Source organism: Vulpes vulpes, chromosome 2 (genome assembly GCF_048418805.1).
Source record: "Vulpes vulpes isolate BD-2025 chromosome 2, VulVul3, whole genome shotgun sequence".
NCBI classification, from domain to species: domain Eukaryota; kingdom Metazoa; phylum Chordata; class Mammalia; order Carnivora; family Canidae; genus Vulpes; species Vulpes vulpes.
Window position 1 is genome coordinate 49078488 of NC_132781.1, and position 23541 is coordinate 49102028.

Genomic DNA, 23541 nt, shown 5'->3' on the forward strand with positions numbered 1-23541 from the left:
ATGGGAGTTTCCCAATCAGCAGCCCCGCGTAGGTAAGTCGAAGAAAGTCCCTAAATTTGCATTGCGGACGCGGGACCTTTTCAGTTGCTAAATCCGGCGACCCCGGAGGGGGGCGGGGCCTGACGGGCGCGGGGGCGGGGCCGGGCGCGCGCGGCGCACGTGACGCCGGTTGCCAGGGTGAAAGGTCAGGCGCGCCGCGGCACTCCCAACATGGCGGCGGCGGCCGGGGCGGCGGCGGCGGTGGCGGCGGCGCCGCGCAGCCCGGGAGCCCCGACGGCGGCGGCTCGAGCCCGGAGGCTGCCCCCGCTGCTCGTGCTGCTGGCGGCGGCGGCGGCGGGCCCCGGGGCGGGCGGCGCCGCACGGCTGTACCGCGCGGGCGAGGACGCCGTGTGGGTGCTGGACAGCGGCAGCGTGCGCGGGGCCACGGCCAACAGCTCCGCCGCGTGGCTCGTGCAGTTCTACTCCTCGTGGTGCGGCCACTGCATCGGCTACGCGCCCACCTGGCGGGCCCTGGCCAGGGACGTGCGAGGTGAGGCGCAGCCCTGGAGGCTCGAGGCGGAGCCGCCGGGAGCCGTGAGGCGGCCCGCCCCGCGCAGGTGGGGTCCCCGCCCGGGCCCCTGCCCTGCGGCTCGCTGACGCACACCCCCTTAGGCGCCTCGGTACGTCCCGGTCCCGCCCCCGAGCCCCCTGCCCTTTCCGCCCTCTGTGGCTGGGGGCTCCCGGAGCCGGCACCGGAGACCTCTGCGGCGGCCGAGCGGGACCACGTCCTCCGGGCCGCACGGTCGTGCTGCCTGCTGGGGACCGGTCCCCGGGCTACTCGCCGGCCTGCAGGCGGAGTTGGGGGTGGGGGCGTCTGCGGCTCCCTCCCCGCCGGCGGGCTGAGCTGTCCAGAGGCACGGGGGGGGGGGGTGCTCCGCAGCCGGAGCTGTCCTCGGCCAGAGTGAGGCCTGGCGGGCTGAGCTGGTGCGCAGCTAACCTCTAATTATGTATTTCCGTGGGCAAGAGGACAGCAAATTGCTACCACTTTCTGCCTGTACTTTGAGTCTCATATCCTTTGTTGTGATTTTTCTCATAGCCAAACAGATTCACCGACTTTTTAAGAGCCTAAATAGGGTTTTTGTGCATAAGTGTCGATGACGATCTTTAAGATGGGTTTTCCTCTTACCTCCTGGTCTTGGGATTTTTGATTCTGAAGACTTTGTTCTTTGAGCTCATGTTTTCTTAAGTCCCCAGTGTCTGGAACCCAGGGGGTGGACAGCATCTTAGTAGGTTTTCTTAAAGCCTTTGCTCTGAGGACAAACAAGCATTTTAATAACAGGAGAACTTTTCAGGGGTTGTGTTTCAGTGGCAGAAACACAGATATGTACATTCACGTGCAGGTACCCGTGACAAGACATTTGTCGCCTGTTTTGTGCATATTTTGGTTTTCTCATATAGTATCTGAAATATAAATAGGGTGAACCAGATTTGAACGTTGCAAACTATTCTGTCGTCGAACCAGCGTGTAAGGATGTCCCTGGAACTTGGAAGGAAGGTTTTTTCTGGAAATGAAAGTGGTAAAATCTGTACCTAATGGTGTGATTAACTCAACTATTAGCTAAATAAGGTTACCTTAACAAGATTGGACAGTGTCCAAGTCAGGACAGGAAGACGACCTGTGACGGAAGGGAAATATGGCTGAAAGTGAAAAGCAACTATGGTCTGAAAAGGGATAGGGACGCCAAGGAGCACTTAGAGCCCTCAGCACCAAGGAGTGGCCCGCTTGGGGTCCCCAAAGAGAGGTCACCTGGGAACTTGTTAGAAACATGTCACCACCCCAACCCAGACCCACTGGGTCAGAAACTGGAATGAGGCCCAGCATCCTGTCAGCACAAGCCCCAGGGCTGCAGGATTACTGTTCTCAGGAGCACCAGCCCTAGGAGACACCTGCAAGGAAAGGCTCATGGCCAAGAGGACCAAGAAACAGCCCATGAACTCCCCCTCGTGGATGTCCACCACACACAAGAATTCTTCAGGGAAGAAGTTTGCCAAGTCTAAGCCTTTGCTTCCTACGTGATCTACCACAGGATGCTTTTTTGTGCCTCATTTCAGCCGACTCCCCGTGGAATCACTGGAAAGGAGCCCCCCAACCCCCCAGCTGGCCAGCTGCCCACAGGGGATCAGAATCCCATCGTTACCTGTGGTCCTGAGTGAGCACTGGCTTCCTTCCCCCTGTCACCACTTTGGCCCCATTGTGAATTCAGCTGTCCAGTCTCCCAAGAGACCTTGCACTGGGCCCCCTTGGTTGCCTCTCTCCATCCCTCTTGAGATGGAGAGTGTCCAGCCAGCTTTTCCCATCCACCACCACTCCGCCCCCAGCCTCAGCACCATCTCCAGGCTTCTGGAAAGTGGGACAGGCTCTGCTCCCCAGTGAGATTGGGGGGGGAGGCAGTGGCGGTGGCACTGTTTCCCCTGCCATCCCTCCACCCCTTCTACTTGAAGGGCCTCTGCCATTTGCTCAGAAGGGACAGGAAGCCTGAGGAGTGGTCTGCAGAGGGTGGGGCTCCTCCTCCCAAGCCCTCTCTGCACACAGCTTTGGGATACCTTTGTTATCCTAAAAGATTTAGATTGAACTTGAGCACTTCAGTGACGTTTTCAAGATTTTGAAAATGAATGTTTTTCCTTCTAAGAAGGTGGCTTAACAAACAAAAGGTCTACTGTTGAGTGTAACCAGGTGTTGTTCCAGTGTTTATGTGGATCTAGCTCAGCTTGTCACTTCTAAACCCTTTGCAAAACAAAACTCTGTTGTGCTCCTGGAAATCATTTAGCCCAGAGCTATAGCATTAGGTCCCTCTGTGATGCCACATCTTCTTACTCCAGAGATGAGACATCCATCCCATGGCCCCTGAGCTGTCTGTGAAGTATCTCTGTGGAGACATTGGTTAACTCAGGGAATATCCTGAAGCCTCAGCATCTGTTCTTAGGGTCTTGCATTTACTCCTGTCTTGCCAAAGTGGGGCAGATTTTTTGTAACAGGGCCCTGGAATTCTAGGTGAGGCTCAAGAGCAGCCCAAGACTTAGCAGGCAGTCACTTCCAGCACATACCTTTTCTTCCTGTCCTGCAAGGGGGTGTTGGTGCACCCATGTCACAGAGGGTGACCTTCGGAGGCCCCATGAGGCTGAGTCATTCACTTAGGGTCATACAGCTGAGTGACAGGCTGCGTGGCTCTGGGGCTCATAGCTCACTCTGTGGCAGCAGTGGGGCAGGTGCTTGTTCTTGCTGCCCAGAGTCCACTCTGGCTTGCCCCCCTTGAGTTCCTCATTCACCATATGGTCTTCCTGTCTACCTGGCTAGGCTGCAGGTTTCTTGGAGATGAGCCGGGACCACTTGGTGTTCCCCATGGGCCCATGTTCCAGTAGGGCTGGTGAGTGATGGGGGAGGGGTGCCGATGGCAGTGGAGTGACAGATCAGTGCACCTCCAGGGGTGTGCTTGCCTCGACTCTGGGTTGGAGGCAGGCAGGGCAACAACGACCTGTTACGGCCCAGGAAGGTCTGCTGTGCCCCTCACCCCTGGCCCCGGTTAGCCTGAGTAAGACATGCCCGTGAGACCCAGACTCTGTGATAATTGTGACCAGAGGAGTACTGCTGCAGCATTGCCAAGCTCAGTGAGAACCCAGGTCATCAGGGCCACCAGGAAGATGAGCTGGGGGACTCGGGCACTGTTGTGAGTCTTTCAGGAGAGACTATTGCATCCGGGATGGCTGTGTCCCATCCCACCTCTGGAACAGCTGCCCTGGACTGTGTGTAGGACTAGTTTAACTCCACTACACCGAGCGCTGGGGTAGGAGCACCATGGAGACCTTGGTCCACCTCCACTCTGAGGGTAAACTGAGGCAGCATGCCAGGACTCTCCAGCCACCTCCAGTAACTTCTAGATAACTCACTCTGGCCTCTGCTTATCAGTACATGGGCTTAATTTCTACCCAGGCCTGTGTGTGTGTAAATATATATATATATATATATATATATTTTTTTTTTTTTTTTTTCTTTAAGTAGGATCCATGCCCAGCGTGGAGCCCAAGACGGGGCTTGAACTCTCAACTCTGAGGTCATGACCTGAGCTGAGATCAAAAGTCAGACACTCAACTGACTGAGCCCCCTGGGTGCCACTACCCAGGCCTGTATAGCTTAAACTTGCACTTGATCTTGGAGTCCTCTAAAAACCCTTGTTTAACCCAGAAGGGGTCTACACCGAGGGAAAGAGCGTCCTCTGGTGGCTGGAATGTGCAAGCCCCATCACCCAGGCTTCACCAGGGTGGAGAACCTCCTTGCAGCTCCACCTTCCAGACAACCTTCCTCTTACACGCTCTTAAATCCCAGAGGGTAATGATCCTGTACTATAATCACTTTCTATGACAAATTGATGCTTGCCTACAAATCCGACTTCTATAGACTTTTTATTAGAACTTGGCAAGTAGTGGTATGAGGTTTAATCCTGTAGGTTGTCATAGAGTTGCTTGACAGGTAAACCTGAGATAAATTTTAGTTTGCTGTTACATAGAAGCTTAATTATTTGATGAGTGTTTTTAAGCCTTTGGTCCTGAAAATGGGCAGGCTTGTGAGCAGAGCGGGACTTGCTCTGCGGATGCCTCCCAGCTAGTGCCCTTTAGCTAGTGCCCTTTACCCTGGCTTACGTTGGGGGTAGCCTGACACTCAACCAAGCAGGCAATTTGCATTCAATTTGTGTGTTTCTGTCCTTTGTGTGTGGGATCTAGACAGGTGGGAAAGGCAGGAGGAAGGGAGGGCACGAGTTCAATGAGGCAGATACCCCGAAGCTAAACCTTTGAAATAGTTTGCATTTTATTCGATAAAATAGACTGTCTTTTGTGTTTCCGTGAATGCCTCCATCTGCCAGCACAGGGACTGCTGGTGTCTCTGTAACTGAAATTCTCCTTCATCTGCTTTCCTCATAAGCCTTCCCGCCTAGTGCAGGGCAGCTTCCTTTCCAAGGCAGACAAAGACCTGGTGAGGCGTCAGCCTGTGCCTCCACTCAGCCGGCCAGGTTCCGGCAGGCGGGCGTGCTGTGCCTCGAGCGGAGCTCCGCAGACACGCTTGACGACGACAATCCTGGGGAACCAGGGCAGGCAGCTGCCTCTGTGTGCCGGCACAAGGCACTGTCCTCGCCTCATCCATACTCCTCTGTGCTCCCCCCGGAGGGAGAATTTGCATCCTCCTTCCACACGTTGGAACTTGTACTGGTTACATTCTGTGTGGCCCTGGTAGGTACAGAGAAACAGTGAACCAGGCAGGGATGATCCAAGTGGAGCCTGTGCCTCAGAGGAAGGGACAGTGAACAGAAACACAAACAAAATGAGGTTCGTTGTAGGTCATATGTCCTAGGAAAATAAGCCCAATGACTGGATTGGCACAGGGTGGTGGAGGAAGGCCTCGCATGGCATTTGACATTCAGAAGATGAGGGGCATGCCACAGCAAGTGCTGAGACCCTGTGGCAGGCAGGACCGCAGGCGTCCAGAGGACTGCAAGGGGCCCTTGTGGCCCTCGGTGGTGAATGAGGAGGTTCTGATGGGTCAGGCAGCAGGTGGAAGCCCATGGCTTCAGGCTTGTAGGCGAGATAAACCATGGTCTCATTCCTGAACGGCAGGAAGGAACAGTAGTTCTAAGCAGGGGGTTGTATGATCTGATTTCTATGTTAAAAAATCTCTGGCTGTTCCCTGGAGAACCGAGCGCCAGTGACCAACAGGGGTCAGATTGGAACAATGTGAGCGAGCCCTAGCAGGGCCAGCCATCTTTTGGGGATGCTGATGGACCCAGGCGGGTACAAGAGCTGTAGGCACCGTGACACTTGTCTTTCCACAGCAGTGCGGGTATCTCGGAGGTGACCCTTGGAGTTTGTGAACAGAAGGAAAGACTGCATTCTAGGTAGTGTTGCATTTTTGGATGGATGATTTTTGGGCAAAACTCACCAAGTGAGATATCTTCCCTCCTGGAAGCACGGGAGGCATGGGGATTTATGGCATGTTTCCAGGCACAGCGGCTGCCTTGGGCTACTTTCCATGCTGAGCTAGTTTTCTTCTACATCCTGCCATTAAGAAACATTATTTAAAACCCACAACTATGGGGATCCCTGGGTGGCGCAGCGGTTTGGCGCCTGTCTTTGTCCCAGGGCGCGATCCTGGGGACCCAGGATCGAATCCCACATCGGGCTTCCGGTGCATGGAGCCTGCTTCTCCCTCTGCCTGTGTCTCTGCCTCTCTCTCTCTCTCTCTCTCTCTCTGTGACTATCATAAATAAAATAAATAAATAAAAATAAAGGCATGAGCAAATAGCATGTTTCCTATCAGTGCCAGAAAACAGCAAAAAAAAAAAAAAAAACCCACAACTATGAAAAAAGAGGGGTGGTGTGTCCTCTGTGCCAGGGCCTTGTGTCATGGGTTCCCCTGGGGGCTTGCTTGCAGGGGGGCTGCACCTGCATCAGACCTGGCATGCTCAGTGTTGGTTAGGGGCTCTGACTCTGAGGCTACACGTTAACTCACACACCTCATCTGCTAGGAGCACACAACTTCTGTCCCGGAGGTGAGGGGCTTCCTGCCCTGCTGGGCATCAGCCAGCTTTGTCTTGGAGCCTACTGTTCTGGCAGGCTGTGTGCTCCGTTCACGCACCCCTGACCTGGTCCTTCAGTGCTTGGGTCAGGAACACTTTTGAGGCCTGTTTGTCCTGTGTTTGTATGAGACCTGCCTTTAGCTTTTTTGGAAATTAGGCCCTGACACTAGCTGCAGTGGATGTGGTGTCTGGAGCCCTCCTGCTGCTGGATTTACCAAGCACCTCAGTTATCAGAGATGGCTGATAGGAAAGACTCCTGTGCTGGAGGTTTTCTGGGAGCCCCTGCAGAGCCGTCCAGCGGCATCCGGCATGCCAAGGGCCTCGCTCATGGGTGACATTGCAACTCTGCCCTGTTCACTGTTATGATGAGGACAAGCAGGTAGTTAAAACCTAGGGAAACCAAACTTTATCTTTTAAATTTTTTTTAAAGGTTTTATTTATTTATTCATGAGAGACACAGAGAGAGGCAGACACATAGGCAGAAGGAGAAGCAGGCTCCCTGTGGGGAGCCCGATGTGGGACTCGATCCAGGACCCCGAGATCATGACCTGAGCCAAAGGCAGATGCTCGATCACTAAGCCACCATGGTGCTCTATCTTTTTCATTTTTAAGCCACCAGCAGTTGTGCTCTATTTCAGAAGGGCAGGGTCCACCTCCTGGGTGCCTGGGAAAGTTGAAGGAGCTTTGGAGGCTGAAAAGCCAGAGCTGGTGACTGTGGTCTGTGCCACTTCTGTTTTCCCCATAGTAGCATCTGTGACCTAGACCATGTGCTCCCCCGAGCCTGGCTGCCCCGACTTCTTGCCTGGGCAAGTAGCCAGCACCCTTGGGAGGAGAGCTGGATCCCAGCTTCCAGGGGCAAGGAGGTGCAGGACCAAGGGGCCTCTTTCAGTTGCATTTTGGGAGGTTGTGCCTGGGGCAGTAGGTGAGGGATGTGTGCTGCCAGGGCCAGGCAGGGGGGAGGCGTGTGGGGAAGGCTCAGGGGCTCCACATGCAATGGGTCAGCTGCCCTCCACTCTGGCCCTAACTCCTGGGTACTGGAGGGGGGAAGGTCGCTACTGTGCCAATAACCTGTGCCCAGTTCCTCCAAAATCCCTGGGGCCTGAGAGTCATGGCCGAATATGAACGTTGCACCAGCTGTGGGGTATGGGCTGGGCAGGACCCTCTGTCTACCCAGAATCCGGGCGCTGGGCTAGAGACCTGAAGTAGTGTTGTCTGGACCTTGCTCGCTGTAGCTGCCAGAGCCCCAAGGAAGGCTGCTGCCCTGGGTATTCCTGCACCCCAAGAGGGGTGGCAGCCGCTCTGCAGTCCCTCTGCTACCAGGACCCTGCACTGCCCGTCAGCGAGATGTTGTGCACTCACCACGTTGCAGGTATGTCTGGTTCCTCTGTGCATGTCAGAACAGAATTGCTCCCGAGACCCTCAGCCTCGCAGGCACTGGCCCAGCCCAACTCGAGCTGCTGGTACTGATTGTCTTCCCTGCTGCCTGCTGGTCTCTACCTGGAGCTGTCTCCCCTCCCATCCCCACCTCTCAGACCCTGGTCAATTGCCAGTGTCTGGTAGCACAGCAATTGCCAGGGTCACTGGGAGTTTGCTGTTGATTTACACGAGTGTGGGGTCCCCTGCTGCCCCACTGGCTATGGGGAGGGCTCAGAACACATTCTGGCAGCAGACGCTTACCGGTCTTGCCGTGAGTGGGATGTGTGGCTGTCAGTCAGCCCAACTGTCCATCTGACCCCCTTAGAGGGTCGATATTATGTGTCCTCTGTTCTACGGACGGGGCAGCTGAGGCAGACAGACTGAGAAGTTGCCTAGATTCTCCAAACCTGGTAAGAGGCAGAGCAGGATGTAGGGGGCATGGTCTGCTTCTAGACGGGTGTCTCCATGTCATCCGCCACTGGCTGCCGTCTATCAGCTACAGATGGGCCTGCTGGTGCTGGGACAGGACAGGGCCCTCTGGGGGCACCTGGCAGGTCAATAGGATGAGCTCAGTAAAGGGGGCAGAGGCCAGGACATGGTAGGATGTGACCTGAGAAGGACCCGGAAGGATGTGTAGTGTGGCTGTTGGGGGCAGGGTGGGCGGTGAAACGCATGGAGGCTAGAGGACCAGAAAAAGCAAGGGGCCTGTCTGGACCATTTGGCTGGTTGAGAACGGCCTTGCTCCCACAGCGCAGAGCCGTCAGGGTCCTCTCGGGGCTTTGGCCTGGTCCCAGCTTGCTGCCATCTGTGTGGCTGCATGGCAGGTAGAGGAGGCCTCTGCCCCGGATGGCTCCCAGGGCCCCATTGTGTGCCGGTGCCATTGCCAGCCCAACCTGCCTCGGCCTTGTCTCCTGCTTCTCCAGCCAGGCATCCCCTTTGTCAGGCAGAGAATTATTCCCCACCATTGCCCTGGGCTGGTGCATCATCAGCACTGAGTTGGCAAGTGTGATCTGCCAGTCATGTGTGGCTCACCCTGTGTGCCCTGCGTGGAGATCCACTGGAATGGCATGCTCAGGTTCCATGTGTCATGAATGTCAAGGGGCAGAGAAGGTGAGGAAGGTTAGCCACCTGGCACTCCTGTGCCTTCCTAGTTGCTGTCTCTGTGTCGAGGGCCGCCAGGGGCAGAGGGGCTCCACATGCAATGGGTCCCCTACCTTGTAGCTAGGGTGTCCCGGAGGCCAGGGCGAGGGAGGCAGTGCAGGGAGCCCCTCACCTACCCTGTGGGGCCTTGGCGCTCTGTTCTCTCGCCTGTAAAGTAGGAGGGGTGACAGTCACTTCGCAGGCTTGGGCGTGAAGCTGAAATGGGATCACACGGATCAGTGGGCTTGTTGAACATGGAGTCCTGGGGATGCCTGGGTGGCTCAGCGGTTAAGTGTCTCTGGTTCAGGGCATGATCCCGGGGTCCTGGGATCAAGTCCCACATTGGGCTCCCCACATGGAGCCTGCTTCTCCCTCTGCCTGTGTCTCTCATGAATAAATAAATAAAATCTTTAAAAGAAAAAAAAATAACACTGAGTCCTACACAAGATGCAAGAGGTGATGAGATGAAGCTGTCCTTGCAGAGCGCACGGCATGGAGTTGGTCAGGTGAGCTCTAGGGGTGCCGGGAGTGGGAAAGCGTGCTTCTGCTGTGTCACTGCACTGGGTGCTGTCGGCACGGCTGCACCCTGCGGCTCTGGGTGGGGCTTAGCACAGATTGAACATGGTTCCTGCCTGAATGGTTAGGCCCATGGTCAGGTGGAGAAGTGGTAGAGAATATGTTGGCAACACAAGGATAAGTTGTTTTCCAGAGAATTGGTTTCCTATATACTTAAGGAAACATGCTGCACAGAGGCTCGTGGAGGAAGTGGTTGGTGGTTCCACATGTAACCGTGTGGGGTTCAGAGGAGCACAGGCTGGATTGGGAGGAGGGAAGTGGAGGGCAGAGGGAGAGCACGGTGCTGGTAAGATGCTTGAGCACTTGGAGAACGTGCAAGTCTTTGTGTGCGTGTTCCGTGAGCGTGATGGTGGGTGACAGGTGGTGGTGCCGCCAAGGTGATTCTGAACCCTGGGCAGTTTCCTTAGTCTCTCCAGCCTTCACCCTCCTCATCTGTAGCATCCTGCCTATTTCACCAGGGAGACTGCCACAGTAGGGGTTTGGTAAGAAAGCTTTGTAAAGTACTGCGTAGTGTACTTTGTTTTGGAAGCAAGACCAGTGGAGAGCTTTTCTTGCCATTTTTAACTGTGCTTGGGCAGGGAATCAGGGCAGGCTTCTGTGGAGGTGACATTTGTGTTGAAATTGATGAATTAAAAAAAAAATAATTAAAAAATAAAAAATAAATTAAAAAAAATAAAGAAATTGATGAATAAAGCAGCAAATAGGGCAGCCCGGGTAGCTCAGTGGTTTAGCACCGCCTTCAGCCCAGGGCATGATCCTGGGGACCTGGGATCCAGTTTCATGTCGGGCTCCCTGCATGGAGCCTGCTTCTCCCTCTGCCTGTCTCTCTCTCTCTCTCTCTCTCTCTCTGTCTCGTGTGAATAAATAAATTAATTTTTTTTAAAAAGCAGCAAATAAACATCAGAGGAAAGTAAGTGTGTTCCACCCAAGGAAGAGGAGGTACAAAGGTCCTGGGGCAAGAGTGTGCTCAGACCTGTCTGTGGCTTGAGGCAGAGAGTGAATGAAGGAGAGACAAGGGTACAGGTTAGCTGATGAAATATGTGGTGAGGGGCTCCATCTGGAAGGTTCCGATAACACACAAGAAGTGATCTTACCTGCAGATGTTCTTGTCTTGCTGAGAGCTAGGCATCCTCTGAGGCCCCTTCCAACCAAGGTTGGAATTTAAGAGTCACATAGTTCAACCTTGATCTGAATGTTTTCTTTCATATCGTGGGAGAGCAGTAGGTGGGACCAGCACGCAGATATTGGGCCTGGCGGAGTCCAGCTGGAAGGAAGAGGGCAGCTCAGGCCGCAAGCAGGTTTGGAGGGAGTGCAGGAGCCTGGCTGCTGCCCTGGGACACATACTGTATCCCGCGCTTGCTCAGAGCGGGGCATGTGTATGATATGGGGACCATGTCATCAAAACTGCCTGCTGAGTCACAGAGTCACAGTCGGGGGTGGGAATGGCTGCAGAGGGGGCACAGAGACCAGGGGGCGGTTTCAAGGCCTCACTCTGATCTGGGGCTGAGCCTAGGCCATGGGTGCCAGAGAGTCTTCTCGAGGGCACAGCAGCATCCAGTCCTGCTTTTGTGGTTACCGGGTTGCGATGGCAGGGCTGACAGCCATTCCTCCCCCCATGCACGAAGCTCGTGTGTTCACTGTCTCTCGTGCCACATCTGACTCCAGAGGGTTATTAAAATGTGGCTGGTGTCACCGTGGCCTTGGGTCAGGTTTTATTCAGCATCATTGTCACCTGCCGTGTCCTGACCCATGGAGTCTGTTGTGTGGGGTGCTGTTTGGAGTCTCTTTACACCAGGAACTCCAAGAAGGTGGGAACTGGGAAACAGAACAAGGAGCCTGCAGGGCACACATGCACAGCACAGTGTCCACCCTGGGATTATGGCGTGCATTTGCTTCTATACATAAGACACACTTATTCAGAAAAATTAGGAAAACTAGGAAGTCAGACCAAATCCTACCGTGAAAACCAAACCATAGTGAACGTCTCAGAGTGCATTCTTTCTGGTTTGGTTTTTTTTTTTTCTTTTTTTTCCCCCTGTTTCTGATCTGGCTTGATTATTCATCATGATTCTAGTGAATGCTCAGTGTCAGCCCTTGAGGCAGTTTTTCATTTTCTTACGTACTTTTTCTGGGCTGTGGGTGCTTTTTTTTTCTTTTAAAGCATGAAATGACAGCATGTCATGGAAATTCCCAGTAAATGGTGAAATCCTGTGTTTGTGAGGCAGGGACAATGTAGCAAAGAGGAGGCACTTTGCAAGATGAATGGGAAGAGAAGTGAGGATGACAGGCTGGAGAAGGCTCCCCCGGCAGGGCAGTGGGAACTGCCATGGGGGGTGCTGTATACAGGGTGGGGGGCCCCTACCTTGGAGAGGGCCGTGTGCAGGGTGGGGGCCATTGCAGTGGAGGGAGCCATGTGCAGGGTAGGGGCCACCGTGGTGGAGGGAGACATGTGCAGGGTGGGGGCCACTGCAGTGGAAGGTGCCTTATGGAGGCTGGGGGGCTGCTACCTTGGAGTGGGCCATGTGCAGGGTGGGGGCACTGTGGTGGAGGGGGCCGTGTGCAGGGTGGGGGCCACTGCAGTGGAAGGTGCCTTATAGAGGTTGGGGGGCTGCTGCCTTGGAGGGGGCCACATGCAGTGGAGGGCGCCACTGGCACCGTGCTGAGCTCCACGCTCTGGACCATCTGCTACACTAATTGGATGAGAGTATTAACTGTTCTTCCTTAGTTCCATGTAATTCGAGACTCCGGGAAGATGTGACCTGTGGTTCAGGAAGGTTCTGTGATTCTTGTTTTGAGACGTCTGAAATGGTCCCAGGACATGAATTGGTTTCAGGGTAGCAACATGAGTGGAACTGTACTGGTTTTTGGGGTGAAAATCAGCTGTGGCTTTTTTTCACTTGATTCTTCCAATTTTAATGATAACTGGTAAATGTGTAAGGGCAGAGGAAAAAGGGGAATATTTTTTAACACAAGTAGTGAGTTAGATGGAAAACTGGCAAAAATGGAATTGGCAACGTACAGGAGCCCTTGTGTTGGGGATCTCGTCATGACCGGTGTCTTCTCTCCTTCCAGGCATGTTTTTAATGTAACCTCTGAAGTTCGAGATCATAGCCAGTATGCAGAGAAAACGTTTATGATGTAATTTTCAGCCAGATTACTGGTTTAAACCCGTGGTGTCCTGTCAGGATGCACGGCAGCACAGAGCCTCTCAGGGGCAGTGACATGCTTGGGAGCCCAGGAGGGACCTGCCCATCCCTCAGGTGGCCCGGTTCCTCCAGGTCTCTGTCAGGTGTCAGCACCTGATGCCCCACCTGCCTCCACTGGGCCACACCTGGGTGCTTCTCATGCTGTGAGTACTCTGCTGCTGTGTGTCTGCAGACTGCCGTGCTCCTGTCCTGCTTCCTCAGGCTGTCCCCTAAGGAGTCGGGAGCTGTTTGCACGTATCCTAGGGAAAGGGATCAAATCTTGTAAAGAGAGAACCTCACTTTTTGGAGGATATTCAGGAAGCCATGCTTTGAGACTGGCAACCACAGGATCAAGCCAAGCACTTCCCTTCCTGTGTGCTCTGAGCCTCAGGGTTGCCATGAGCTGGGTTCCTCTGTACAGAGGGGCCCCGACCATATGCGAAGCAGGGATGACCAGCCGCCCATCTGGAGTTTGTGTCTTCCTGGTGGCTGTCAGTGAGAAGGGAGGGAGCCAGGGGTCACCCACCTCCTCGTGGAAGTGCACACCACCACCTGGGAAGCCACCTCCCCGGAGGATCAGACTCAGTCTCCATGTAGGTACAGGATCAGGGATGGGGGTGCCGTCAGCACAGCCCTGGTGCTGGGAGGCCACCGGATGAAGGATCCAGGGTCTTTGACAGGAAGTACCGGGGATTGCAGAGCAGTAGATGACCTGACATGGTCATGGTCTCCTGACCAGAGAAACGTGGGGAGATGTGAGCCCTGAGTAGAGAGCGTTTCCATGTGACTTGGTGTGACTACAGCCACTGCTGGCTGTGACCTGGTGATGGGACGGTTCCAGAAGTCGATGGGAGCTTGGAGGGAGCGAGCAGCCTGGCCAGAGCAGGTGTGACCTCTATGGTATTCACATGTGGTGACATTCCCATAAGAAAACCTTCAAAAAAAAAAAAAAAAAAAGAAAAGAAAACCTTCAAAGATAGGCAGAATATATATTTAAACCTTCTCCTGTTCTACTCCCAGGACAGGTGCCAGCATTCAGGGGGTCTGTGGGAGGCGTCCAGGGGAGGTAGGAACTGCTTCCTGGAAGGACTGCTGCTCCAACGCTGCAGCGCTGGTTCTTGTTTGTGCGAGTGCTGGGGACCGTTCTCTCTCAACGTGCCCTCGTCTGCCGGCACTCTCTGGCCCTGGTGGGAGGCCTGTGGTGGCCAGCACACTCAGCAGAGGTCTGTTTGCCATGTGGTTGCGATGGGAGACCCCTCATCCCACGGGGGCTTCGTCCCTCTCTCCGAGCCCAACACAGGAATGTTCTGTGCATGCGGGTACTTGATCGATGTCCCATGGGGGGGCGCAGGCCCAGCCCCACCCTGAAAGTCGCACTCTCACATTTTAGACTGGGCTGCAGCCATCCGCGTTGCTGCCCTGGACTGCGCGGAGGAGGAGAACCACGAGGTATGCCGAGCCTACGACATCCACTTCTACCCCAGTTTCCGGGTAAGCGCCCCCCCACCCCCCCTTCTCCCTCCTTCTCTTCTCCCTTCTCCTCCTATCCTCCCTTCCACCCGAGGGACACCTTCCTGCGGCATTGTGTGTGACTCCTATGCTTGGGCACATAGAGGCGTGCAACCCAGAACTTGGCAGGAATGTATCTGCACATCCTCCTGTTCCGCCCTCTTGGGTTGTCCATGTTGTTGGGGGGTGTTGTACATGCACACCCAGCCCCCCACTCATACCCACTCCACAGCAGGAGCAGAAGACGGGGAGGTCTGCAGTGTGCAGACCCGGTGGGCATGGGCCAGCCCCGGGGGTGGGGGTCTCTCCTCCCTGCTCCCCTGTGTGTGTGACCCATGTCAGGCTGGGCCCCCTCCACGTACTGTGTATATGGCGGGTCGGGTTGTCAGAGGGACACCTGGTGGGCGGCCTGAGGGTGGCCCTGCATGCGGGTTTGACCCTTTTCTTCCACTGGGGGCAGAGAATAAACAGATCTGTTGAGAAACTACTGAAGAGGCGCATGCAGGGTCTGTGCCTGTGTGTGTGTGTGTGTGTGTGTGTGCGCGCGCACGCCCATGTGTGTTCCATGTGGGCCCACGAATGCTTCAGGACGGTATTTACATCCTAGAAAGCCTCTGAGGAAGCTCGGAGGGCCCCAGTCTTCCAGTCCTGACACCTGTGCTGTGTGTGGCTCAGGGCCTGATGCTTTCCCTTTGCTCACCAGCCAGGCTTTGTGGCGGCCATGCCTCCACCTGCAAGTGACACTTCTCTGGAGTTTTGCTTGCTGTCTGCCTTCTTGTCAGAGTTGTATTTTGTTTTAGCCGCACATATAGGATGCTGTGCAAGCTGTGCGCGCTGGCTTCCTCTCTCCTGATGAGGGGGGGTTACCACAAGCACCCCGCACCCTTGGGTGTGGCTTCGGTTCCCTAAGGACACCCCTTCTGCCCCCCACGCGTGTGATCGTGGCCACGTCTTCTGTTCACCAGCCCTGCATCACCCTGTTTGCTCCTACTGTTTGCCCCTTTGCTCTTGGGTAGTTGCAGGTTTTTTCCTGACTCACAGGAGCCCTGCATGTGTTCTCCACACTGACCTTTCAGTTGTGAGAACTGAGAGTCTCTTCACTTGGTTTGCAGCTCTCCATCTTGGAATTTCTTCGCTAGAAGAGATTAATTTTAACGCTTTCTTCTGCTCCAAGATGCTCTGTAGTACCTGTCACCCTCCCTATATGTCGCTTGAGCCCAAGCCACCCACTAGGATGCATATGGGTGCTGGGGGCTAGGGAAAGCACCTGCCGCACTGTCTGACTTCTAGTCCTGCTGGGGACAGAGCCCCAGTTGGTACTGAGCACTCATGGGGAGTCTGCTTGGGAAGATTCAAGATATGCCGCAGACGTGCCTAGAAGCGGGTAGCTCATCATCAGTGAACATAAGCTTTCTGGTCAGGTTAAAGATGAAATGTTTGCCCAGACCCCAGGTCAGGCTGCTGCTTATTTGTCCTATGTCTTTCCTCGTAGTATTTCAAGGCATTCACCAAGGACTTTACCACTGGAGAACATTTTAAAGGTAAGGACATGAAGGGATCCCTGGGTGGCTCAGCGGTTTAGCACCTGCCTTCAGCCCAGGGCCTGATCCTGGAAACCCAGGATCGAGTCCCATGTCGGGCTCCCTACATGGAGCCTGCTTCTTCCTCTGCCTGTGTCTCTGCCTCTCTCTGTGTGTCTCTCATGAATAAATAAAATCTTTAAAAAATAAAATAAAAAATAAAGGTAAGGACGTGAGCTTTGTATGTTTCTGTCAGAGTTGCCTCATGAACTCGTTAAAGCAAGGATTTATGCGAGAGCCCAGAGATTCCACGTGATGGGGTCTGCGTGCTCCACACTGGCTTCAGCGACCTGCCTTTCCTTAAGGAGTTTTTAAACACCCATAATTTCGGTGATGGCTTTTATTTTGTGTCGTGCCTTCCTTGGCAAATATCATGTTGAAATCTTTTTCTTCTTTTTAAGTAAACTCTTTTACTCAAAAAAATATTCAGAGAAGTGGCACAAATCACGTGCTCACCTGAATTTTATGAGAGAGCCCCCCGGGCAGCCAGTGCCCAGGCCAGTCCACAGTGGTGGCGGTTCTCCATCACAGGTCACTGGGCCTGTTTTGAACTTGGTGGAGATGGCACCAAGGCATCCCTGGCCTGCATCTCCACACTGTGTTTGTGAGATTGGCTCCTGTGCCCATTTGTTCCACGCTAGTTACCCTGTGGTCTCTGGTCATGCGTACCCACCTCGGTAGACAGTCACTCATCGATGGGCCCTCCCCATGCTCAGGCCTTGCCCTCCAGGGCTCTGAGCGGAGGCACTGTGGGGTGGGGGGGCAGATGTGGCTGTGATAGCGGCATACCTCCCCACAGGGCCTGACCGGGAGCTGCAGACCGTGAGGCGGACAATGATCGACTTCCTGCAGAATCACACAGACGCAGACAGGCCTCCGGCTTGCCCGCCCCTGGGCCCTATTCCGTGCGTAGTGTAAAAATGGGGGAATGTTAGGAATTAAATTTTGTAACATTCAGATTTGCGTTCAGTGATATGGAAGCCCATGTATGATGGCCAGCTCGCTGTTCTTGGGAGCTATAAATGCCTCTTTGTCTCTCTTGAAAGGCCCAGTGACGTCCTTTCTCTCATGGGCAACCGTGATGGCCGTTATGTGGCCATCCTGTTTGAAAACAACAGCTCTTACGTCGGACGTGAGGTACTGTGTCTGTGTCTTTCCCCCTCTACCTGCATGCTGTGATTGGGCTCCTCTTTGGGAATGACTGCTTCCTCCTGATCAGAGGCATTCCTGGGTTTTGCTCTCATTAGTTCTTGGGATGTAATGGTGTCACTCAGCAGATCAGCCGGTTCGCAGAGAAGACTGTGAGAAGGGCCTTGGGGGTGAAGCAGGCAGGCTTGTGGCCTCATCCTTGATGTGGGGCTGAGAGGGGACCCCCCCCAGACCTGGCTTTTAGGGCCCATTGCCTTCTTTATTTCTTACACGTCGGCATCACCATCAAGATTTTTTCTTGGCTGTATTGGGAACGCTCAACTTTTTTGACAAATCCAAGGTTCTGTAAAACATTGTTTCTTCAGTGGAATGATACTCTGCTCTCGTTTCACACATGGGGGTCTGAAGCCTCTGCCTCTGGTACCAGACATCAGCACGGATGACGGGACTCCCCTCATAGGTGGGAGGAAGTGCCTGCCCATGGGGCTGCACCCCTATGCTCATGCCCACCCCTGCTCCTCCCCACTCACCATTCTGCCTGCCTGCTGGCTCTCTTCCCCTCCTCTGTGAGTTCTGGGAGCAGAGGTGGGAGTCATATGCTGCTGGCAGGAGCTCTCGTTGCTGCGTACGCAGGCAAAGGCCGCACATGTTAGCTATCTGACCACCACACTGCGTCTCCCTGTGCCCTCCAAGTTTGGTAGTGACATCATCCCACCTATCCATGGCTGATCGGGATTCTCAGTGGGGGGCTAGAGGAGCCCCTAGCCACGGGACCCAGCATTCTCACGTGACACCCCCCAGACTGTCCCCAGGCTGCCCCTCTCACTTGCACACACAGACCTGAGCAGGGACTGCTCCCCAGGGCAGGTGGCTGCAGTATTACCTAGGGGCGTTCTGTGGCAGGGCTCGAGTGCAGTCACTCCAGCCCATGCATTCAGCAACGCCCCTGGTTCAAGATACGCTGATTCTGTTGAGGAAAGAAGTCAAGAGGTGCAGGTTCTGCACCTGATTGCATGCCAGGGTCTGTTTCACTGTTCTAGGTCCTGAGATGCCATTGCTGTGTATCCTTCATTGCGTCCCTTCAGCCTGGACAGGGCCAGCTTGAGGGAAGGTTCAGCTGGCTCCCAGCCTGCAGGCCTTCAGTTGGCTGGCCAGGGCTGTGTTGCTGTTCAGGGGATACTGTTAGCCTTCCACTAGCAGGGCACGTGCCACATGTGTTAGGGCAGGCTCAGGGCCAGGGTCATAGCCAGCCCTATGTACATGAGTGGTGGTGCCTGCACTTGTCTGGTTTAGGATGCCCAGAACCGGTTTATGGATACACACTTTCTTCAGTGCTCTGTAAGCCTGCTGAACGAGCTTGCTGTGCTGGCCTGCACACGCCTCATTCAGTTGTCTGAGAGTGCAGTGACAGTGAAGATGGGAGTGTCGGTCTGGCTCAGAGAGGAGGTGGACACAGATGTATTCCACATGATGTTTCTCGTTTCTGTGCCCACGCTGCCTTGCACTTCATCAAGGTGATGTTTCCTGAGACCCGGCCATCCACAGTTTAGGTGACATTTCTTTTCTTCTTCCCCAGGTGATCTTAGACCTGCTTCCGTACGAGAACATTGTGGTAAAGAGAGTGCTGGATGCGGACGAGGCCTTCCTGGGGAAACTGGGTGTTTCTTCCCTTCCTTCGTGTTACTTAATTTACCCAAATGGGACGCGTGGATTAATGAACATGTAAGTTTAATTTGGCTTCAGGAGTATTTGGATCTGGGGAACCCCTCCAAGTGTGGGAGCCTCCCCTGGGCCAGACCACAGAGCCCACCTCACACTGTCAGCGTGCACCGGGCGCTGCTAAAAAGTGAACAACCTGAAGCAAAGTTGGGAAGGGTCACAGGTAAGAAGGTGAGACAGGATCCTGAGGCCTGTGGTGTCTGCCGTGGCCCCAGCCTCCTGTCTACCCCCAGGGGCACCCACCCAGCCTGCTGGCCCGCAGGTGTCCACTTAGCCAGCACTGCCTAGGCTGCTCTCGATGAGTCTCCATGTACTGGGACACAGCCCAGCCAGGACATACTTCCTCCATCCCCGGGCTCCTGGCTTAGCTGAGAAGTGGCCTCCCCAGAGCCTCAGACATGCCCCAGTCCCTTAAGAACCAGAAGTCAGGGCATCCCGGGTGGCTCAGTAGTTTAGCGTCGCCTTTGATCCAGGGCCTGATCCTGGAGACCCGGGATCAAGTCCCACGTCGGGCTCCCTGCATGGAGCTTGCTTCTCCCTCTGCCTGTGTCTCTGCCTCCCTCTTTCTCTCTCTCTCTCTGTCTCTGTCTTTGTGTCTCTCATTAATAAATAAATAGGGATCCCTGGGTGGCGCAGCGGTTCAGCGCCTGCCTTTGGCCCAGGGCGCGATCCTGGAGACCTGGGATCGAATCCCACATCGGGCTCCCGGTGCATGGAGCCTGCTTCTCCCTCCGCCTGTGTCTCTGCCTCCCTCTTTCTCTCTCTCTCTCTCTCTGTCTCTGTCTCTGTCTCTGTGTCTCTCATTAATAAATAAATAAAATATTTAGAAAAGGAACAGGGTGGGCATGGCAACCTCTGTGGGTTGGGCCACTCATGTCATGCTCCACAAGTGAGCTTGTTGGACATTCCAAGCCCTGGGCCTGCATGCCCTGCTCTGGCCCAACGGCAGAGGCATCCAGCGCCACTGTGACAGCAGGTGTTATTCTCAGCGGAGTTTCCCTGAACCAAATGCCATTTTGTTTTAAGGAAAAATGCTCCTTTTATATTAAAAGCAACACCTGTACCACCTCTTCACCATTGTTGCTTTGGGAATGAGAATGAGCCCTGGATGGCGGTGAGCCCTGAGCCCATTTGGAGGTGCTCGGTAGTGGCCTTACACATCCTCAGAGTGCATGCTCCTCTCTATCCAGTCCAGGGTCCCCACAGCCCTGACCACCTGGTGTCCCTCAGGGCTGGCAGACTGCAACGAGGGCTCCTGGGTGTGCTGCAAACCCCAGTTGGTGTAACGTTTCTGGCTGATGCTCATACCAGCTTTACAAAACATCTCAACATCCCCACTGAGCAAAAATGAGTCCTAGTACTTACTGCAGCTCTGACTGGGTTATTTGTGGCTTCGTCTTACTTTTTCAGGTGGAGGGCCAGCCCCCCAACACCTGTACTGCCAGCATCCCGCTTTTCTACCCATAACCCTTGCAGCAAGTCCCCAAAGAGTGGGTGGGCTGGGAGTCTGGACAAACTCCCTCAGTTGTGGAGGACATGGGTGCCTGGTGACAGGCACATTGCTCAAACCCCTGCAGAGGGGCTGGGCCTCTGGGGGCACCCTGACCTGTGCCCTCACTGGCCCCTTTCTCGCAGCGGGAAGCCCCTCCGATCGTTTTTTTCCTCTTATTTGAAGTCGTTGCCGGATGTGAGGAAAAAATTGATTTCGTTGCCTGAAAAGCCCAACAAAGAAGAAAATCCTGAAGTTGTCATTTGGAGAGAATTTGACAGGCAGGTATTCGTTTTGGTCCTGAGCTGCCCAGGGGCGTGGCTGCGTGCTTGGGCAGCTTGCAGCCCCTTTGCAGGTGGGATTCACACACACACACACACACACACACACACACACACACACCCCTGAGCCTTGGGCTATTCTAGAGTTGATGGTGTCACCTTGTGGGGAGCGGGGGTCCCTCCAGGTGGGAGCCAGGCAGGGGTGTGTTCCCAGCTGACTTCATGGTATTTGCCCTCAGGTCGAAGCTGTACACTGCGGATCTTGAGTCCGGGCTACACTACCTGCTGAGGGTAGAGCTGGCCACTCACAGGTCCCTGGCAGGGGCCGAGCTACAAACACTCAAGGACTTCGTCACTGTCCTCGCCAAGGTGTGCAGCGTCTGAGCCAGGCTGTGACGAGTGGGGTGCCACGGGATGGGGGCTGCACTCAAGAGGGCGCCCTCGGGGCTCCGCAGGGAAGGACCCCGACCTCAGGTGGATGGCAGCTCTGTCTTCCAGCTGCCCAGGCCCGTACTGGCCTTTGTGCAGCCCCTGCTCACCATGTGCCTGCTGGGCGTTCACTTGGTTCTGAGCCTCGGGGATGTAACAGAGCGCAGATCACTGCTGGCCTGGTGACCCCGAGACACCAGGCCTAGGAAGACACCAGCACAAGGTGTCAAGGCAGGGCTGGGACTATGACATGTCTGAAAGAGGACACTTGCAAAGGGTGGGAGGAGGTGTGTGGGCAGGGCAGCAGCGGCAGCTGCTTATCAGCCATCCATGTGCAGACTGTGGCCCGTTGGCGGGGACCATCACCGGTGGTGCACGAGCATCAGTTGGGAAGTGGCCATCGGGTCACCTTTCCCAGGAGCTCTTAGCTCTAGGGCCAAGAATCCGAGGCCTTCTGTTTCCTTGGGCTACAGCAGTAGGAAGCAGGTTATCACCCTTCCCCAGGAAGCGCCTGGGGCTCCTCTGTGCTCTCACCTCGGGGAAGGCCTCAGTCAGAGTGGCCTGAGGACAGAGGCCTTTGTCCCTGTGTCAGGCACCACAGCCGTGCCCGTTGTCGAGAAGTTACGGAAGCTCAGTTTTCAAGGACTTCTCTTGAGGCATCTGGCTGGCTCTGTTGGTGGAATGAATCTAAGACTCTGGGTCTCAGGGTTGTGGGTTCAAGGCCTGCACTGAATGTAGAATTTATTTAAAAATAGTATCTTTAGAAATAAATAAAGGGTGTCTTTTGCTTAGGTAAGTTATCTGACAGAATGATTCCTGTTCACTTGAATAGTGTGTTGAACACTCATATTCTATGACTTTTGAAATGGAAGGAAGGAAGCTGAGCCTGCAGTGGAGTCATGAGACCCATGATGTGTTTCTGGGGAAGAAAGGGAGGTTGTGTAGACTGACGTGCGTCCCGTTGTGTGGTCCTCGCTCCCTCTGCACTCCCCATGCTCGGGTCCTTGTCCTTTACCTCCATTAGGCATAGAGCTTTGTAGGTCAAGGCGGCCATAAATTATTCTTAGCAGTTTTTCTGAAGCTTGGCTGCAAGTGGAGGTTAGATGCTGGCAAGACGGTAGCGGCTCTTTGTGACCCGTGTGGGACCTGGGGTTCTACGAGTTGAGCTGGGCTCCCTGCCACAGCAGGCCTCCTTCAGCCCTCTGAGCTCTGGGTGGACTTCATTTTGCACATTTAACAGGCTACATCAAGTCTGAGTCCCTCTGGGAAGGGCCGCATCCCCTGGGGTTGCCGAATGGGTGCTTCTCTGGGCTGTGAGGGCCGCAGCTGTGCAGCTGGCACAGACGTTTAGTTAACCAGCAGGTTGCACACTTTCGCATGAAATCCTCAGTGGGATGTGCATTTTTTCCACATAGTTCTGCAGTTAGACAGCAAAGGGGCAGCAGAGGGAGCACTAAGGGCAGCAGGCGGGATGGGCACTCATTCATGGGAGGCGCGGAATTCCTAAGTAGATAGCGCTTTCAGAAAGGACTGCAGAGTCCTTGACAATGTGATGAATAAGGCACATTGTGGCCCTGTCGTCTGTCACTGTGAAGCAGTTGTAGGCTGGGGCGCCGAGCTGGGAAGCCGTTGGCCGGAAGCCTGCCTGCAGCTCTTCCCACCCCCCTGCTCTGTGCTCTGGAGAGCGCCCCAGCCCAGTCCTAGGTGAGACCCCTAAGACCTCTCCCAGCTGACCCAGTGGGTCCAGGTCAGGCCAACCCCACCTGGCTTTGGTCCCAAGGGATGGCGTCTTAAGTGCAGTCCTTCCTTGCTTAGCTGTTCCCCGGCCGTGCACCGGTCAGAAAGCTACTGGAGACACTGCAGGAGTGGCTGGCCAACCTCCCCCTCGACAGGATCCCCTACAACGCCATCCTCGACCTCGTCAACAACAAGATGCGGGTGAGCCCAGCACTCCTGCCAGAACTCACGGCACACCCAGCCCCTGTGGTCCGTGTCCTCCCTGCTTGGGGACCCAGCCCCAGCCCCTGGGAAAGAAGGAAGCCACACACATGTGGCCTTCCGCCCTGGCCTGTCATCCCAACACACACCTCGTGGCAGGAGCTGCCCGGGTCCCTCTAAGGTGCGCCCTGTGGATTTTACTGCCCCTATTTGCTGTGACAGGATGGGCGGCTTTCTCAGGCAGTGCAGCACGAGGGCTTTTGTGTTAAATTTTTCATAAACTTATGAATGTTATACTAAAAAGGCTAATAAAGCAATGTGCTCGGTGAGAAGCATGGAGGCCCTGCCAGAGCTGCCACCAGGCCAGCTGCCAGCAGGTGAGGGTTTCCTCCCTTCCACCCACGCTCGACCTGCCCCCTGTGGGCACCCAGAGGTGTTAGTGACTTGAAGCAAACCCAGTGGCTCCTTAGTCAGGCTGATTCCGTGGGCAGTATGCATGCCCCCAGGAGTCCACATCAGGTGCGCTCA

At 54.9% G+C, this 23541-nt stretch overlaps 1 protein-coding gene across 1 annotated transcript in view; it reads left to right on the top strand.

Moving 5' to 3' along the window:
• Window positions 1-210: 210 nt before the first annotated feature.
• The window catches only part of QSOX2 (quiescin sulfhydryl oxidase 2), a 32313-nt gene continuing 8982 nt past the window's right edge, over window positions 211-23541 (top strand). Inside the window, exons 1-9 of the mRNA XM_025982035.2 lie at window positions 211-529; window positions 14310-14410; window positions 15921-15969; window positions 16808-16913; window positions 17055-17145; window positions 18734-18879; window positions 20512-20646; window positions 20886-21015; window positions 22891-23013. Of these exons, the coding sequence (XP_025837820.2) occupies window positions 211-529; window positions 14310-14410; window positions 15921-15969; window positions 16808-16913; window positions 17055-17145; window positions 18734-18879; window positions 20512-20646; window positions 20886-21015; window positions 22891-23013 (1200 nt within the window). The remainder of the gene's footprint in view (window positions 530-14309; window positions 14411-15920; window positions 15970-16807; window positions 16914-17054; window positions 17146-18733; window positions 18880-20511; window positions 20647-20885; window positions 21016-22890; window positions 23014-23541) is intronic.